This window comes from Vipera berus (assembly GCF_964194415.1).
Source record: "Vipera berus genome assembly, chromosome: 6".
Lineage (NCBI taxonomy): Eukaryota > Metazoa > Chordata > Lepidosauria > Squamata > Viperidae > Vipera > Vipera berus.
The window spans coordinates 14,413,072-14,433,476 of NC_138208.1; the positions used below are offsets into that span (position 1 = coordinate 14,413,072).

Below are 20,405 nucleotides of genomic sequence, written 5' to 3' on the forward strand. Positions count from 1 at the left end.
ACGCTTGCTCCTGGGGAGGAAAGCCATGGCAAATCTAGACAGCACACTAAAAAGCAGAGACATCACCCTGTCAACAAAAGTGTGTATAGTCAAGGCTATGGTCTTACCAGTTGCAATGTATGGCAGTGAAAGCTGGACCATAAAAAAGGCTGAGCGCCAAAGAATTGAGGCCTTTGAACTATGGTGCTGGAGAAGACTCCTGCAAGTCCCTTGGACTGCAGGGTGATCAAACCGGTCAGTCCTAGAGGAGATCAACCCTGACTGCTCTTTAGAAGGCCAGATCCTGAAGCTAAAACTCAAATACTTTGGCCACCTAATGAGAAGGAAGGACTCACTGGAGAAGAGCCTAATGCTGGGAAAGATTGAGGGCAATAGAAGAAGGGGATGACAGAGAATGAGGTGGCTGGATGGAGTCACAGAAGCAGTAGGCGTGAGCTTAAATGGACTCCAGAAGATGGTAGAGGACAGGAAGGCCTGGAGGAACGTTGTCCATAGGATTGTGATGGGTTGGACACAACTTCGCAGCTAACAACAACAACAAAACCACCAGTAGAACCAGTTTGGTTTAGTGGTGAAGGCATTAGTCTAGAAACTGGAGACTATTCTATCCTGCCTTAGGCACAAAGCCATCTGAGTGACCTTGGACTACTAGTCACTTTCTTTCAGTCCTATGGGGGAGAGAGTGGCAAACCATTCCTGAAAAACTTTGCCAAGAAAACTGCAGGGACTTGTTTAAACTTTGAGAATTGGGCACAATGAAAGGAAAGGGAGAGAAAAAAAAGCTGCCCACCTTGTTAACAATTCTGGTTGGTATACCACATTAAAAACACAAGTAACAAATAAGCACAAAGAGAAAAGGGAAAAAATGATCATTCTGATGGAACAAACATTCATTAAAAATTTAGCTCTCACAGAGAGCTCACACTCCATTCTAGACTAGACATTGTGGGAAAAGCCAGGTATTCAAAACCTGCCTGAAAGAATGCTGTTCAGAGGCCGGTGTTTTGAGGGAGAATTGGCTTATGGAGTGTAAAAGATGAGGAACAAAACATATTTTTAGTGTGGAAGGAATTGGGAAGGAAACTGTTTCCTAATTCACTTATTATGCCTTGCCCTGGCTTCATCAATATTCTCAAATGCCTGTGGCACTTTGTCTCAATGACATGCTGTTAGTGTTTATTTAGTGGAACTACATGTGTCTAACATTCTTGGCCAAGTTTCACTGCATTGTAAATGATTCCAAGATAATGAATTATAATATCTTATTGATAAATGCAGCAATTTAGTGTGTAAACAATATCATTACAATGGTGTCTAGATGATAAATAGTATTGTTGAAGCTTATTAACCAGTGTCTGAGGTGTTGATATGGAGGCTATTAATGGCTTTATAGAACATAAATCTTAAAAATATCAACCTGTATGTTATATAATTCAATATAGAAATTCCATGTATACACAGACAGTCTAACTTTGCAATGTAAGACATTGTGCTAGAGTTTGGAATAGTGAAAGTTCCTTGTTGTATATTATATATGTTACAACTGTAAAGGAAACCCATTTCATGAACCTTTTAATCATCTTCAACCTGTATGTCATATATCAATTTCTCAGTCAATACAGTTGCCATATTCTAAGTATTATTCTCTGAACAGGGAGCACATTGTTTGATTTGGAATGTTTCAGAGTTTTTGTCCCGCATGCAAGCAAATGAAGATTAAATAAATCTCCACTGAGTTCAGTTTAACTCCACTGTTGTGTCCTTGAGATTATATTATCAAAAGAGTGAAAGCCTGACTGTATCTCTTTCTGGGATATTGGTGGAGCAGTGGGCTAATGCCTCCTTAAGTAACACCAGCTGCCTGCAATTAGTGCAGGTTCGCATCCCACCAGGCTCAAGGTTGACTCAGCCTTCCATCCTTCTGAGGTAGGTAAAATGAGGACCCAGATTGTTGGGGGCAATTAAGCTGACTTTGTAATAATGCCGCTTGGGGTGTGTGTGAAAGCCCTAATAAGCAGGCATATACCGGTACATAGAATGAAGGCTACTGCTAAGCTTGTAAGCCGCCCTGAGTCTTCGGAGAAGGGCGGGATATAAATGGAATTAAAATAAATAAAATAAATAAATATTATAGGTTTTGTAATTTCTGGTGGCTGCCCAAGGATGACTCTGCTTAGCATTATCTCTTTCTCTAAGACTGCAGGTTTCTTAATTCACATATATTACAGTCTCTATTAAAAATATCATTGACCTGTAGAGAGACAAATGATGTCCTATGTTTAACTTGTAATATTTGAGGTGTATGGTTTTATATTTGTTAAATGCTAATATTCCAGTATATCTCCTTGGAAAACATATTTAATACATTAAGAGCAATGGAGAGAATAATCTTTGTCAAGACACACTTTAGAATTCATTGGGTATGGTGCAGCTCTTCCTAAAGAATTATTTCCTGGCTATATTTAATATTTACATGGAAGGCGGGGAAATATATAGTATAAAACTGAGTGTTGCATGTAATTATGCCACATAAAAAATATTTGTTTGGAACTAAAGGTAGAAACTTCAACTGCTTTATGACCCCTCTGATATCTTTTGATACACAGCAAATTGAGCAAAGAAAGGTTGTTTCTAAAAATAGGGTTATTATGTGGAGAAACAGAATAAGCTATCAGTTAAATCCATGCTGGGTGGGATGCCATTTGCACGTATGTCAGCCTCAATTAGGGAACTTGTCAATCATTTACAATTTTTTCTTTTGGGTATTATTTCTTTTGGGTATTATTTCTTTTGGGTAATTCAAGTGAATTGAACTCTTGAAATTTGCATTTAAAATATAAGAGAAAGTACTGAGTAAGTTTTCATCATTAAGCTAGCATTTAGGCATTAAGAGTAATGTTTAGCTGGAAATTAGGGTGCTTTTGTGAGTTCTCAGTTCTGAAGTATAAATGATTTTTGAGCATTTGGCTATTCTTTAAAACACTATTGGCTAAACTTTCCTTTTGCGTTAATGCGTATAAACATTTTAGCTTATATGTTAGTGGTTTTTCTACTGTTTATCAGTTTTTATAAATAATTGGAAAAGTGCTTCTTATCTGATATTTATGGAAGTCTGCAATATGTGGAACTAATACGTGTAATAGTTTATATTCACAGCTCTGGAGAACTAATTTCAATGACATAAACACAATGTTGTTCTTAGTTGCGAAGTCGTGTCCGACCCATCGTGACCCCATGGACAACATTTCTCCAGGCCTTCCTGTCCTCTACCATCTTCTGGAGTCCATTTAGGCTCATGCCTACTGCTTCAGTGACTCCATCCAGCCACCTCATTCTCTGTCATCCCCTTCTTCTATTGCCCTCAACCTTTTCCAGCATTAGGCTCGTCTCCAGTGAGTCCTTCCTTCTCATTAGGTGGCCAAAGTATTTGAGTTTCAACTTCAGGATCTGGCCTTCTAAAGAGCAGTCAGGGTTGATCTCCTCGAGGACTGACCGGTTTGATCGCCTTGCAGTCTAAGGGACTCGCAGGAGTCTTTTCCAGCACCATAGTTCAAAGGCTTCAATTCTTTGGCGCTCAGCCTTTCTTATGGTCCAACTTTCACAGCCATACATTGCAACTTGGAAGACCATAGCCTTGACTATATGCATTTTTGTTGGCAGGGTGATGTCTGTGCTTTTTAGTGTGCTGTCTAGATTTGCCATGGCTTTCCTCCCTAGGAGCAAGCGTCTTTTAATTTAAACACAATAGAAATTATATTAAATTGTCAGAAGATTCAGTGCATCTTGTTAGATCTGTAGAGGTGTTTTATGTAAGCTCCATATAATGCCATTGCCTTCATGTCTAAACTGCCATTCTTGCGCAACTGTAAATTTCATATTCAGTATGAATCTTTAGGTTCTTAAATTAAATTATTTTCTGAATGAAGTGAAAACCAGCTCTTCCTAGTGATATAAAATGAGAAAATGCAACAAGTTTCTTTTCTTGTTTTTCACATTCTGCAACAATTTGCAGATGTTCAATGTGGTCATATTCATGCAAGTATTTTTGCCTTGTCTTTGAAATTTCATGATAATAATGATAGAAAAATAGGTGAGGGGTTGAAGGAAAAGGTCTTCCCCTCCACACATGGACACAACCCAACTTAGTGTAAAGGCTTATTAGAGTTTGCACATCTATACAAGTGGATTTGCCAAATTCTTAAAAATGATCAAGCTTGAATTTGTGTAAGCCTAGTGAAGCTTAGACACAGAGTAGCAATAGCACTTAGACTTATATACTGTTTCATAGCGCTCTGCAGCCCTCTTTAAGTGGTTTACAGAGTCAGCCTATTGCCCCCAACAATCTGGGTCCTCATTTTACCAACCTCGGAAGGATAGACGGCTGAGTCAACCTTGAGCCAGTCAGGATCGAACTCCTGGTAGTGGGCAGAATTAGCTGCAACACTGCATTCTAACCACTGCACCACCACATCTCCTTTGGTACACACTGCAGCTCCTTTGGTACACATATCCTGTGTGCCCAAAAGGCACAGTGTTATGCTTTCTAGCTGCTGTTCTCCAGCTGGAACTGGGGCATAGTCAAGGTGAAGAGAATTATAAAGTTTCAAATGTTAAGCAGTTTTGACACAAAACCTTCTCTGCTAATATGCCAAAGGTGAAGATGAATGTCTTTCAACATGATAAGACCCAGAGCATACCTCCAAATCAACAAAGGAATGGCTTCACCAAAAGAAGATCAAAGTTTTGGAATGGGCCAGCCAATTTTCAATTGAATCCAACTGAAAATCTGTGGGGTGATCTGAAGAGGACTGTGCCTAGGAGATGCCTTCACAATGTGACAAATTGGGAGCACTTTTGCAACGAAGGGTGGCCAATTCCCAAGGCAAGATGTGCCATGAGTATAGTTTTGTACTGCAGAAGACTGAATGCAGTCATTAAATCAAAAAGTGCTACAACAAAGTATTAGTTTAAGAGCGTGCAAACTTATGCAACTACGTTATTGTATGTTTTTTATTGTTATTTCTCCCCCTAAAAGATTTTGTTTTTTTAATTGAATTGTACAGCTTATATGTTATACTGAAGGTGGAAAAAATTCTGAAGTGATTTATCTTGATCTTATTCTTTTTTACATCTCAAAAAGATGGTATTTTAACAGGAGTGTGTAGACTTTTTATAGCCACTGTACATTCATTATTGTCACAGCATATTATATTCTATGAATTTTTGATAAGCTGCCCTGAGGTTACAGCTGCCATCTTTTTAATAGAATTATAATAGCACAGAATAACATACATACTATGTCTCAGATATAATTCCTCTAATTGGCAATTAAAATATACCGTAGTTCTCTATGTCTGGGTAATATGTGACTGTAGTTGATACTAAAATGCAACTCTCATGATGGCTAAGAGCAGTTATTGAGAGCTTCTAAAGATCCATAGGTCATATTTGACATTGAGTGTTGTTATCTTTTCAACAGAAAATCTGTTTACTTGACTTTTACTTGATTTTTTTTCTTGCATTGTCTCATCATTTACAATGTCTCATCATTTACTATTATATATGGCATTTTTGTTTGTGACCCAATTTGGGTTGAGTTTTGATGAAAAACTCAATAACATACCGGCAAACGGCGGTGGAGGCCTAAAGCAAAAAGGTTTTATAAAACCCAGCTGAAGGCCTAGGATTCTGGCGATGGTGCGCGTGCCCACAGAGAGGGCTCTGCGTGCCACAGGTTTGCCACCACGGCCCTATACCATTTCAGACAAATGGTTGTCCAATCTCTTCTTAAAAACCTCCAGTGATGGAGCACCCACAAATTCTGAAGGGAAGCCATTTCACTGATTAGTTGTTCTAACTGTTAGGACATTTCTCCTTTAATGCCAGGTTGCTTCTCTCCTTGATTAGTTTCCATCTATTATTTCTTGTGGTGCTTTGGAAAATAGGTTAATCCCCTCTTCTTGAAGGCAGCCCCTTAGATATTGTAAGACTGTTGTCATGTTACCCTAATCCTCTTTTTTTTCCAAGCATGTTTATTTTTTATTGCCAAAGATTATACAAAATATAGAAAAGGAAAAAAAATCCAGACTAATAAACATCCAATACTAATAACAAAAAAAACATGCACAGAAGAAGAAAAAATCCAAATACATCTAACATTAAGCATAAAAAAAATCCACCCTAGCTAGATTTTGAAGGATACTAAAAAATCTAATATATTCCCCTCCCTTTACATAATGGGTCTACAAATAGTTATAAACTTTCCCATCTGTATTTTAACAAAAATGCTATATTATATAAACAAATATTTCTGATGTGGAAATCTCTCTCTCTCTCTCTCTCTCTCTCTCTCTCTCTCTCTCTCTCTCTCTCTCTCTCTCTCTCTCTCTCTCACACACACACACACACACACACACAGAGAGAGAGAGAGAGACAGACAGACAGACAGACAGACAGACAGACAGCATGCTTAGAAGACCACCACATATGACAGACTGTACCTGGATTCTGGTTGCATTTCCAACACTTACTGGAAATCCCTCTATAATATTTCCCTGTCTATCTGGAGTCAAATACCAGCAGTACATTTTTTGATAAATAATATTTTTCAAACTGTAATTCAAAGTGAATTTTAAAAAATTGGTCCATACTGCATCAGTCTAACATATTATCACCATTTCTCCCCCATTTTACCATACAATCTTTAACAAATTCATCTTCGAAATTTTATAAACTTTAGCAAGCATGCGGTCATCTTCAGAACATAAATTCATGTCCAATTCAGATTGAATTGAATTCTTTTAATTAAACTAGACATACCTAATTCCTGCAACTGTTCTTCATATGTTTTAGGCTCCAGCCCCCTAATTATGTTTGTTGCTTTTCTCTGCACTTTAGTTTCTAGAGACTCAACAATCTTTTTTATATTGTGGCTACCAAAACTGGATGCAATATTCCAGGTATGGTCTTACCAAGGTTTTGTGAAGCGTTACGAAAACTTCATGTGATCTTGATTCTGTCCCTCTGGTAATGCAGTCTAGGATTGCATTGGCTTTTTTGGCAGCTGCAGCACACTGCTGGCTCATATTTGAGTGATTATCCACTAGGACTCCAAGATCCCTCTTGCAGTTACTAATATTGAGCGAGATACTACCTATTCTATACCTGTTCTTTTAGTTTTTCTTGCCTAAATGTAGAATCTTACTTTTCTCACCATTCAGTTTCATTTTGTTAGATAGGACCCATTGTTCAAGTCTTTCAAGATCCTCCTGTATCTTAAGCCTATCTTCTGGAATGTTGGCTATCCCTGTCAGCTTGATGTCTACAAATTTGATGAATTCCCCTTCTATCCCCTCATTGGTGAAGACGTTGAGACTCTAGAAAGAGTACAGAGAAGAGCAACAAAGATGATTAGGTGACTGGAGGCTAAAACATATAAGGAACGGCTGCTGGAATTGGGTATGTCTAGTTCAGGGGTCAGCAACCTGAAACAGTGAAAGAGCCACTCGGAACCGGTTCCCTCACAAAAGGAAATACTGGGAGCCGCAAAAATTGTGTGCGTATGCGCGTACATGCGCGCATGCGCAGAACAGGGTTTGACTGAAGAGTGGAGCCAATGCGAGATATGCACCTACCCTGCATATTTGAATTGATTGGCTGAACTTTTTTAGTCCCACTTTTTTTTTTTTGACTACACATAGCAGAAGACTGGGAGCCGCAGGAGACAGCTGAAAGAGCTGCATGTGGCTCCGGAGCCGCGGGTTGCAGACCTGTGGTCTAGTTTAATGAAGAGAAGGACGAGGGGGGACATAATGGCAGTGTTCCAATATCTCAGGGGCTGCCACAAAGAAGAGGGAGTCAAGCTATTCTCCAAAGTGCCTGTAGGCAGGACAAGAAGCAACGGATGGAAACTAATCAAGGAGAGAAGCAACCTAGAACTAAGGAGAAACTTCCTGACAGAACAATTAACCAGTAGAACAACCTGCCTCCAGAAGCTGTGAATGCACTGGAAGTTTTTAAGAAGAGACTGGACAGCCATTTGTCCAAAATGATATAGGGTTTCCTGCCTGAGCAGGGGGTTGGCCTAGATGACCTCCAAGGTCCCTTCCAACATCATCATCATCATGATCATCATCATTACTACTACTACTACTACTACTACTACTACTACTACTACTACATTGAAGAGTACTGGGTCTAAGATAGAGCCTTGAGGTATTCCACTTCATACTTCCCTCCATGTAGATGCAGTTCCGTTAAGGACTACACTTTGAGTTTGGTTGGTCAGCCAGTTACGAATCCATCTGGTGATAATGCTGTCTAGCACATATTTTTCTATCTTATCAAGTATGATTGTGGTGTACTTTATCGAATACTTTACTGAAGACCAAGTAATGTTCTAAGCATAATGCTAGTTTATATTGTTAGGCAAATCTGGATTAGTCTGAGATCAGTGATTTTTTTTTTGTTGGAAGGAAAAGGACTTAAAGATTCATAATTCATTATGCTGCTCATTTTTTATCACTATGAAGCAAACAAATTTGAGTTTTTTCCTGTAACAATTAGATATGAGAGTTCCAAAACATTAAGAGGCTAAATGTATGTACAAGATTTAACTGGTGTATGTCTGACACCAGTTGCAGGAAGAGGATGTGTGTTATTTCTGATAACTCATTAAATTGAACATTATATTATTCCAATGATTTATGTCACTTGGATAATGTTATTGCACACATGATCTGGAAATTTCCTGTATTGTACATGATGGTTTTTTTACTGAGGCCTCATAAATGAAGGCATCGTAATACATGTGTGTGGAAGTGCTGGAATGTATTTGGGTGAGCCATCTTACTAGAAATGTTTAATACAAAGTGACATTTTAAAAATATTATATAGTAGAATTAAAATATTTAGAATAAACATTTATTCTCTCTCTCTCTCTATCCATCCATCCATCCATCCCCCTCCCCCAAATTTAGAAACTGCCCATTTCCCTCATAGAAAGACTGGGTAGTATACAAGTACAATATTAAAACGTAACACACTGTATAAACAAAAATATTGTACAAGATATGTTGTTAAATAAGTACAGTATCTTTATTCTTAGCAGCCTATTCAGCTCTGTGTGTTGAAGGAAAGAAAAAGAAATCGTGGTGAGAAACAAAAATTTATGAAACACATTCTGCAATATGATCACATACTTCCATTTTTATTTAAAGTATTTTGTCTTAAAAAATAACTTGCATGGGCCAAAGTGTATTAAATATACTCCATGATGTCATAAAATTTTGCTGCTTATTTTAATAACAGAATTATTGTTTTTGTAGGTGTGAGCTAGCCAGAATGGTTACCGGTATGTAATGGAAAAATTTAGATTTCTGGTCCTCAATTACTTTTCTATTTTTTATCTTATTTTGCATGGTTTATTTGAAACTAATATCTGGCCTATCAGTTTTTGTAAGCAATTGTAAAAAGCAAGAACTGGGGCAGGATAAATAATGGTCCTTTGTTCTTCATCTGGCATTCCAATGGAACAGAGATGTTACTTAAAAGAACTTGGGGCATCTCCCAAGGCCAAGCTCCTAGGAGTTAAAGGGATCTTTGCACCAGTCTCCTGGATGGTTAGAGGCAGTATAAGAGCCTGATAAAGAGGCTGGTAGATCAATGATGGTTTTTTTTTAAGGCAAAACTCGAGATACATAGATTTCTAAATTATCTTATAAGCTTTATTGATTGATGCACCGACGTTATTATTAACTGATGTGTTCTAACGTTCCTGTTAATGCTAAAGTATTAATACAGGTTTTTCAAGTGACTCAGACTCATCCAGTTATGAAACAGAAGCCCTGCAGCAAAGGTGGAGGATTCCTTTTGGTAGGATAAATTAGGAGAAGGGTCAAAAGACCATCCTGTTTTGCACTATAACTCCCACCTGTATGATTAATGGTGAAGGATGCTGGAGAATTGGGTGACTGGAGTTTCCCATTCCTGATCTAAGACTGTGTGTTAAATTATCACTTTCTAAGTTTTAAAAAGTACTGGTAGCAAACTGAAATAATGAGGTTTTGTAGAAGTGAAACATCCCATTTTAATGCCATATGCTAAAAAAAATAACACCCCATTTAATGTCTAATGAAATCTAGATGCAACATTGAGTGACATGAGTTGATTTGGCCAGACTTGAATGTAGTTTTGACCATAACACATGCAGATACTAAAAATAACATAAAACAAACTCTAACTGGCAAAAACACAAAACTATGCATTATATTAATATTATTATAAAATATGTTCATGTAAGCAAAAATAATAGAATTAGATAATAGATTGAGATATGTTCACCTTGGCATTACAAAGCAAGATAGAAAGACCCGCACATGGATTAGAGAAAAATGAAAGTATAAGATATCAAGAGAGGGCAGGTGGACAAAGGCCGGCCATAAAATGGATCTCACTTGATAAGGGTCCATGAAAGAGACCTAAAACAAGATGGATCGACAACATCAACAAGTATTGCGGGCCCAATTGGCAAAGGAAAGCTCAGGACCGTATTGGTTGGAAACATGCAGAAGAGGCCTTCATCCTGCAGTGGAGACAATGGCTAAAATGACGACGATATTCACCTGGAAATATTAAAGAAGCTTGGCATGTAATGTATTTTGTGGGTTTCAAAGAAAATGTTTGGTGGCTTTTTGAAACAAAGAGATCCATTTAGTTGAAAGCCAAGCCATATAATTTCCTATTTCTTTTTCTTTTTTTCCTGGCAAGCAAACAAAAGACCTTGTCAGACTTTAGTGGATGCCATCTGTATTAAGCTGGTGGACTGGGGTAAAATGGCCAAGGAACCATGTGGGAAACAATAATAGAAAATCACAGTTTCATTATTTTTCAAGTAATGTTAGCAACTGTCTAGTAATGAAGATCCAAGAAAATGAAGTAAAAAAATAGTACAATCACCCAGCAAACTGTGGTGCAGTAGAATAAACATGAATCTTATGAATTCAATTAATGGATAGAAAAGCCATTAGAAATCCAAAAAAGGGAGAAATAAATCTTGTTAAGCCAAAGCCATCAGAGTATGTGGACTCTTGCCAGACAAATCCAATTATTTCACAGCCATATTTTCTCATAATTAAATTACATTGCCATCATTATTTATCTCTCTCTTATTTGCCAGTTAGAAGGATTAGGTTAAAAGTTTTTATTTTTTTAACTGTTTAGACCCCTTCCTTTCCTTTGTTTAAATTATAGTTGTATAATAGACAGCCTAGCTGTTAAATTAATGATTTTGCTTTGCATTAGACCATTTATTGTTTTCTATATAATCAGCCCAAATAAATCCACTGAAGGGGGAAGTTTCTTCACTAAAAATCAGACTATAATCTACCACAGTGGTCCAGTGCAGATTGCTACATACCGGTAATCCTTGACTTACAACCATAATTGGGACCAGATCCTCCATTGCTAAGTGAGTTAAATCGTGACTGATTTTATGACCTTTTATGCTGCAGTTCTTAGCAAATCACTGTGTTGTTGAGGTTAAAAACCCCTCTTATTTTTAATGTTCTTAATGTTTTGTATTCTTTACTCCAGAGTCATTTGAATTATGAAATGGGTGGCATATAGTTCAAACAAACAAACAAAATAAATATCTGTTTATTGGCTAGGACTTGGTTGAATGTTTCATCTCCTTCAAAAATCTATTTTTAATAGCACAGCTTGAGGTCTCCTCTACACCAGCGATCCCCAACCTTTCTGGGTTGGTGGCCTGGCGGAGGGGGAGAGGGGATGGTGCTGTGCAAGTGCCAGGTGGGTGCCTGAGACTGCACAGCTCCATTTGCACATGGAGGGTGTGCTTGCCCGCCATTTGGACAAATTGAGCTTCGTGCAGGAGTGCCCAGTGGTTGTGGAAGTGGGCCACAGCCCAGGGGTTGGGGACCCCTGCTTTGCACCACAAAATTATTTTGCGGCCATTGGCAATTATTTATTATATTATTTAACATTTCAACAAGACACATAACACTGGTAGATATAACAGTTCGAAACTTAGCTTTGTGTTTTTTATATGATAGCTAGGAGCTCCTTCTCTCCCTTGGGATCATTTAAACATTTTCATGAATGACAGATTAGGATATAGTAGAATGGAAAGTTTTAAACTTGTAGTGTATGTTCATACAGCAAATAAAGCAATCTGTCACATTTTAAATAGCACCCAAGTGACAACTGGGTTAACTTTCTTAAATGTGAAGGTAGCTATTCATAGCCAGAATGTTATTCTAAGTAAAGGAGAGATGTCAGAAGTCAGCTTATATTTTTACCTTGGGCATGGTAGGAGTGTAATAAAGACAGCTTCTGCTTCCTGAAGCACCACTTTGTTGTGGACATGACAAGTGTCTACCACACCAAGTATGTAGCTATGTAACAGGATATGGGATTTTTCTTAGAACAGTTTTTAAAGAAAACACTCCCAACTTACTGGTAGTATAAACCATGACCAAGTTTTAAAGAAGAGATATGTAGAATAGAGACATCACTTGCAGTTTAAGAGTATAGTCATGTTTATATTGGCTTCCATAATTTAAATTTGTTTCTTTAATGGGCAGGTTGTCAGTATGTTTTATGATTTGAAATAATTGTTCATCAAGACTTGACATAAATGATTTTTCCAGTTTCCTCGTGTATGTTTGGGACAAGTGCAAACTTTTGCTTTGCTTGAGTCACCTAAAAGGGATTAATTGGCAAGAAGATTATACATTACTTAAAACTATTGTTTGGTTTGTCATGTAGGGTAGTGTAAGATTTTTTCAATCACTTGGCTTTGTTCAAGTTGCATTGAGGTAGACTAATGTATTTATAGTTTTTTTTACTATTAAACATAAAAATACTTGCTTGACGTTTCAAATATCTAATTCCTGATTCATACATAATCCATAAATCTCAAAGGCTAGTATTTTGGTCATTTTCTACCAAACACAAAAGAGCCATAGTAACAGAATAACAGAGTTGGAAGGGACCTTGGAGGTCTTCTAGTCCAGAGGCCCCCAACTTTTTGGGCACCAAGGACCGGTTCTGTGGAGAGAGGTTTTTCTGCAGACCAGAGGGTGCATGGTTTTGTGTGCTGCCTGCATCCCATGGATGGAGTTTTGCTTGTTTGTGAGGACCGGTTACTGGCATGCTGTGGCCTGGTACTGGTCCATGGACCGGGGGTTGGGAACCCCTATTCTAGTCCAACCCTCTGCACAAGCAGGAGACCCTATACTATTCTGGACAAATGGCTGTCCAGTCTCTTCTTAAAAATTTTCAGTGATGGAGCACCCAGAACTTCTGAAGGCAAGCTGTTCCACTGGTTAATTGTTCTCATTGTCAGGAAATGTCTCCTTAGTTTTAGTTGATTCTCTCCTTGATTAATATCTATCTATCTATCTATCTATCTATCATCTATCTATCTATCTATCTATCTATCTATCTATCTATCTATCTATCTATCATCTATCTTGTCTTGCCTTCTGGTGATCTCTTCTTTTGGCAGCTGCTGAAATATTGGTACACTGCTATCATATCTCCCCTGGTCCTTCTTTGCACTAGCCTAGACATACCCAATTCCTACAACCATTCTTCATATGTTTTGACTTCCAGCCCTCTAATTATCTTTGTTGCTCTTCTCTGCACTCTTTCCAGAATCTTTTTTATGTTGTGGTGACCATAAATAGATGCAATATTCCAAGTGTGGTCTTATCAAGGCATTATAAAGCAGTACTAACACTTCAAATGATCTTGATTCTATCCCTCTGTTAATGCCGCCTAGGATTGCATTGGCTTTTTTTTGGCACACATAATAGTAAATAGTAAATAATAATTGACTCTCTTAGAGTTGTACCATCTGCATGCATGGTACCAGAAGATTGCATGTGGAATTTTGATGTGAATGAATGGAGTTGCAGTGTTCCTTAACAAGAAGATATCTTAAGACTCCTTCATAAATGTTTTTTGGGGTTGCCCTTGTGTATATATAGTGTGTTTTACATTGCATAATATAGCATTATTTTGCTTCCATCTGCCCTGTGAAATGAAATTACCAATTTGGAATGTCCCAGGCTTCCTTTTACTTGCTACAAAGAAGCAGTGAATATTCATGTGTTCCCTGCCAAGTTTGAAATTTTAATAAGCTATTATAAAAGGGTTTTTTAAAATATATTTTAATGCAGATACATTTTTTTGTTTTTATCTTTCCTCTCAAAAAACAGAATCAGGCCTCAGTTAGCCAAAGAGAAGATAGAAGGATGCCATATCTGCACATTGGTCACACCTGGTGAACCTCAGGTGTTTCTTGGAAAAGATAAGGCCTTTACCTTTGATTATGTGTTTGATATTGAATCTCAGCAAGAGGAAATCTACATACACTGCATAGAAAAATTGATTGAAGGCTGCTTTGAAGGATATAATGCTACTGTATTTGCTTATGGTCAGGTAAGATTGAGTAATTTTCTGATAAAATATTTTCTGCAATAAAAAAGAGGAAAAATGGATACATTCAAACACAGGTTCAGATTTCGCCAGAGGTGAGAATTATAGATTTTAACTTAAGAAACTAACAATACACAGAAAATGTAAATGTAAATGTGCAGTATTGGGCAAGTTACAACCAGTTCTTTGCAGCATTCATGTGGTCACGGTTGACAGTGATTTGGGCACTTGACAACCAGCATGTATTTATGATTGTTGTAGCATCCCAGAGTCATTTGATCATCATTTGTGACCTCCCAGCCAGCTTTCGACAAGTAAAGTCAGTGAGGGAAACCAAATTCACTTGATGACTATGGCAAAAAGGGTCATAAGGTCAGGTACTGTCCCATGGTAACTCACAATGACAGCTGAACAATGGAAGTTCTTGTCCTAGTCAAGGTTACCTGTTAGTCATAGGTAAAGATGTTTTGTGCTTATCAACGAATGATTTTTGCTTTATCTAATAGTGTTAGAACTTAGCCAGCTTTTTGTAATCATTTATATACTCATGTATGTTTCTTATTATTTATGTTGTCCTTAAATTTTGACTGCTGGTAATGATGGAGTTACAATCATCTGGGAAAAACAAAATTGGGAAAAACTGATCTCTGTCATTTTTTTGCTCCTCAGAAATCCATAGCTATTTAGATTGTATTTCTGCCATCTTGAAAAAAAAGTTTCTCAAAGTTCACACATGTAGAAAATATATCAGTTATATTACTTACAAAATAACCTTTTTTAAAAAAAAACAAATTTTTATAGCATTTATGTTTTTAATATTGAAATTCTGGTCTCAGTTGTGCTTCCATAATTATAATGTTTAGTCTTTAATTTTAGACAGGAGCTGGTAAGACTTATACAATGGGCACAGGATTTGATGTCAATATAATGGAAGAGGAACAGGGTATTATACCGCGAGCTGTAAAACACCTGTACAAGTGCATTGAAGAGAAAAAACATGCAGCTATTCAACAAGGGCTTCCACCTCCGGAATTTAAAGTCAATGCTCAGTTCTTAGAGGTAAGTCTTTGTAATAGAATAGATATTTAAGTATTTGTTTGTAATCATTATCACAGAATTCCCTGTTGCCTTCTGTGGTAAGGAAATAAATTAGACTAATACTTTTATTTTAGTTGGGAAAATACGAAGGGGATTGAAATTTGGTTCATATTGGGGGCCTCTGCATCATGAAACATTCTAAAATTATACTGTTGTATAATTTGTATAATTTGTTGTGGCTCAGTGGGTTAGGACGCTGAGCTTGTCGATCAGAAGGTCGGCAGTTTGGCGGGTCGAATCCCGAGTGCCGCGTAGCAGAGTGAGCGCCTGTTACTCATCCCAGCTTCTGCCAACCTAGCAGTTCGAAAGCACGTAAAAATGCAAGTAGAAAAATAGGGACCGCTACGGTAGGAAGGTAACAGCGTTCCGTGCGCCTTTGGCGTCTAGTCATGCAGGCCACATGACCACGGAAACGTCCTCGGACAAGTGCTGGCTCTTCGGCTTTGTAACGGAGATGAGCACCGGCCCCTAGAGTCGGAAACGACTAGCACGCATGTGCGGGGGAACCTTTACCTTTACTTTAAACACAAACCACATAGTGTTCAAACTTTCCATTCCAATAAATCACAGAAGATTAGTAAAACATAAGTCAAGAAAAACCTTTGTGATATTGATCAATAAGACGTCTTCTCTCTATATATATGCCAAAGAAATAGAACAAGATTTGTCTTGTCTTGAACATGAGCAATTTTGAAGGGTGTTTCCTTTTTAAATCTTTGAACTATGGTGCTGGAGAAGACTCCTGCGAGTCCCTTGGACTCCAAGGAGATCAAACCAGTCAGTCCTAGAGGAGATCAACCCTGACTGCTCTTTAGAAGGCCAGATCCTGAAGTTGAAACTCAAATACTTTGGCCACCTAATGAGAAGAAAGGGCTCACTGGAGAAGAGCCTAATGCTGGGAAAGATTGAGGGCAATAGAAGAAGGGGACGACAGAGAATGAGGTGGCTGGATGGAGTCATTGAAGCAGTAGGCATGAGCTTAAATGGACTCCAGAAGATGGCAGAGGACAGGAAGGCCTGGAGGAACGTTGTCCATGGGGTTGCGATGGGTTGGACACGACTTCGCAGCTAACAACAACAATCCTTTTTAAATACTTCTAAATATAGGGTGCAGAATTGAAATGCAGAATGTTCAAATTACAGTTGCCTAAGATAGGGATGCGGTGGCTCAGTGGGTTAGGACGCTGAGCTTGTCGATCAGAAGGTTGGCAGTTTGGCAGGTCGAATCCCGAGTGCCGCGTAACAGAGTGAGTGCCTGTTACTCGTCCCAGCTTCTGCCAACCTAGCAGTTTGAAAGCATGTAAAAATGCAAGTAGAAAAATAGGGACCACTACGGTGGGAAGGTAACAGCGTTCCGTGCGTCTTTGGCGTCTAGTCATGATGGCCACATGACCACGGAGATGTCCTTGGACAAGCGCTGGCTCTTCGGCTTTGAAACGGAGATGAGCACCGGCCCCTAGAGTCGGAAACGACTAGCACGCATGTGCGGGGGTACCTTTACCTTTAAGATAGGATTCTCACTTTTTTCGTCAAAGTAGCAATTGGATTGTGTGTGTTTGTGTGTACTGTATGTGTATACATATATGTGAATGTGTGTGTATATATATAGGTATACATGCAACACATGCAAACACACAGCACGCATTCATTTTCCTATTGTAAAAAAAATAGAGAACTAATGCAATTCCAGAAGTTAAGATTGAAAATTACGTTTATTGACCGTTCAAAGTTACAAAGGCACTGAAAAATGTGACTTATGACCATTTTGCACAGTTATAACCTTTGTAGCATCTCCATGATCAGGGGTCAGCAACCTGAAACAGTGAAAGAGCCACTCGGAACCAGTTCCCTCACAAAAGGAAAAACTGGGAGCCGCAAAAAATGTGTGCGCATGTGCGTACATGCGCGCATGCACAGAACAGGGTTTGACTGAAGAGTGGAGCCAAGGCGAGATATGCACCTACCCTGCATATTTGAATTGATTGGTTGAACTTTTTTAGTCCCACTTTTTTTTGGGGGGACTGCACATGGCAGAGGACTGGGAGCCACAGGAGCCGCGGGTTGCAGACCTGTGTCCATGATCATGAGATCAAAATTCAGAGGCTTGGCAGCTGGTTCATACTTACGACCATTGCTGTGTCTCAGGTTTATGTGATCATCTTTTGCAACCTTCTCACAAGCAAAGTCAATGGGGAAGCTAGATTCACTTAACAAATGGGATACTAACTTATCAGTTGCAGTGATTCACTTAACAACAGTGGCAAGAAAGGTCAAAAAATGGGGCAAAACTCACTTAACAAATGTTTCACTTAACAACAGAAAATTTGGGCTCAATTGTGATCGTAAGTCGAAGACCACCTACCTGATATTCTTAATTGAAAGCATTGGGTTGAAGCTTTCTGACTAACTAAGGAAATGTAAAGCTATGTAAATGCACAGATTAATGGCCTTTTGATTCTTTGATTTTGGTTTATAAATGCTTTGAGATTTAACTTGTTGCTACATATTTTGTAGAAAAAGTGGCAGGCTATAAGCAAAATAAAAACATTTTATTGCATTCCCTTTGGTTTTTGAAATAGATTTGCAGTTGATAATTAAAAATGTTTATAATTACTATTAGAATAATGTCTGGAATCCAGAAATTAGACTTGAAAATATTTAAAATAGAAAAAAATAATAGAAAAAGTATTAAGTAAATATAAAAATATTTTTTTGAAAAGTAAACTCCCATTCATTTTCAGCATCATGAAATTAACAGAAAGACTAAAAATAAGTGAAATTTTTAAATAAAAAGATTCACACCACTAAATAAACAGATTGGCAAATAAGTGTTTTATATGACATGATGGATGATACAGTTCTTTATTAACCATAAAGTAACCATAATCGTATTTATAAATGCTGTAAGGAAAATCAGAATCTACTTCTTTGTGTTTTCTTTCTTTGCTTTTACACTTTTAGCTTATTTTATCTTTTTCCTTTTTTCATACTTAGATTGTTTTCTTTAGTGGATAAATGAATAACGTTAAATCTGCCAACCAAAGCAGATTTTTATTTTGGTTTTTCTTAGTGTTTTTTTATTTTATTACTTTCTCTAAGTAGCAGCAACCACTTTTAAACAGGCAGTAAAAAGGTTGATTGTATATTGCAATAGCGAACCTAAAACGTAAAAGGTAAAAATGAACAGATCCAAAATAAAAATTATATTTCCATTTTCTAAAAGGCTAGAACAAAGCTACATTATATTGTACTTTTGATAATACCTGACTGGGTATAAATATGCCAAGTGCAAGGGATAATAATGGAAATTATTCCTGCCTCACTTGTACAGAAAAGAATTCTATACGTTGAACAGAATTACCGGTAGTAATCTTGGACTGATATCTGGAAAAATGCATCTAGGTGAGGCAGCTGACTAATTTAATTAAAATCATCTGCCTTCTTACACTTATTAATATTTCTGTGTCTACCATGAGAGCAGTCTGATGTAGTGGTTAAGGCTCCAGGCTAGAAACCAATAGACCTTGAATTCTAGTCCCGCTTTAGGCACAAAGCCAGCTGGGTGACCTTGGGCCAATCACTCTCTCTCTGCCTTTAAAACAGGCAGTGGCAAACAACTTCCAAAATTTTGCTAAGGAAACTGCAGGGACTTTTCCAAGCAGTATCCCAGAAATCAACAGCCTTGAAGGCATCCCCCAAGCGGGCTTAGTAATATACTTTTCCTTTAGTGAGGTTCTTTTGAAATTTAAGTTATAGTTTGAAGGATTTATTTTTGTTGTTGTCATCTTGTTTTTTTCCCCATAAAATAAAAACTAAGTAAAGAAATGAATTGTGAAGTTTCACTTTAGATGACATAGTTTGATACCAAGACCCCAGTCATTGAATTTTAAAGCTTTTCTCTAAATCCTTCTTAAAGGGGATTTTTTTTTGCATAATAATTTGAATTAATTCAAATTAAATATAATTATATAATTAAATATAAAAAGCAATAGCTTTCTTAGGCTAATGTATAGTTTACAGAGTAAACTTCTAAGGAGGCATGTTATGAATGATAAACTTTGTTAGTTAAATGTTCAATTCTGTTAAACAGCTTTTTACTCTTAGTAACGTCATTTTCCCCTGTTAATTTAGCTTTACAATGAGGAAGTACTTGACCTGTTTGATTCAACGCGTGATATTGATTCAAAGAACAAAAAGTCAAATATCAAAATCCATGAAGATTCAGCAGGAGGAATATATACAGTGGGAGTCACAACACGGACTGTGAATGCAGAATCAGAGGTGCCTGTGTACAAAATAACATTATTTCTTGAAAACAGCCGAACTGTTTAATTAATTATATTTCACTTTTCCTTCCAGGAAGTTAAGTCAGCACACAAGATGGCTTTTATTTTTATCCTTGGGTACTAACTTTAGAGCGAGAAGTTATAATTGGCTTACATCACCAAGGGAGTTCCATTACTTTTAGCCCTAGTCCAGAACTTAATTATATTGGCCTGCACCCAAAGCAGCCTTAGTAATATTGTGCTTCCAGGTATCTACTCTCTTCTGTTTGGGGTACTTTAATTAGCTTTTTCCTACTTTGCAGAAGTGCCCCACTCAAATTCTATCATTTCTGCTGCTATGGAGAAATGGAGACCAAAGTCAGATGCGCTAATACCGGTAGCTTGCTGTGACAATCTTCTGAGCATATGAGAACTGTTACAGTTATTTGCTTTAGCTCTTTTCTGGTTCCTTGTTTCCCAGGATATTAGCGAAGTTACATTAAATATTCAAAGCCAATTACAGGGAACAGAGAGAGAGAGAGAGAGAAAGAAAGAGAGGCACTACAAGGGGACATTGTT

At 37.6% G+C, this 20,405-nt stretch overlaps 1 protein-coding gene across 5 annotated transcripts in view; it reads left to right on the forward strand.

Annotated features, from left to right (window-relative positions):
* KIF21A (kinesin family member 21A) overlaps nucleotides 1-20,405 on the forward strand; it is a 100,171-nt gene that overhangs the window by 13,762 nt on the left and 66,004 nt on the right. For all 5 annotated transcript variants that reach the window (XM_081330916.1, XM_081330918.1, XM_081330917.1 and 2 more), the window contains exons 2-4: nucleotides 14,244-14,466; nucleotides 15,340-15,522; nucleotides 19,693-19,842. In XM_081330916.1, the coding sequence (XP_081187042.1) occupies nucleotides 14,244-14,466; nucleotides 15,340-15,522; nucleotides 19,693-19,842 (556 nt within the window). The remainder of the gene's footprint in view (nucleotides 1-14,243; nucleotides 14,467-15,339; nucleotides 15,523-19,692; nucleotides 19,843-20,405) is intronic.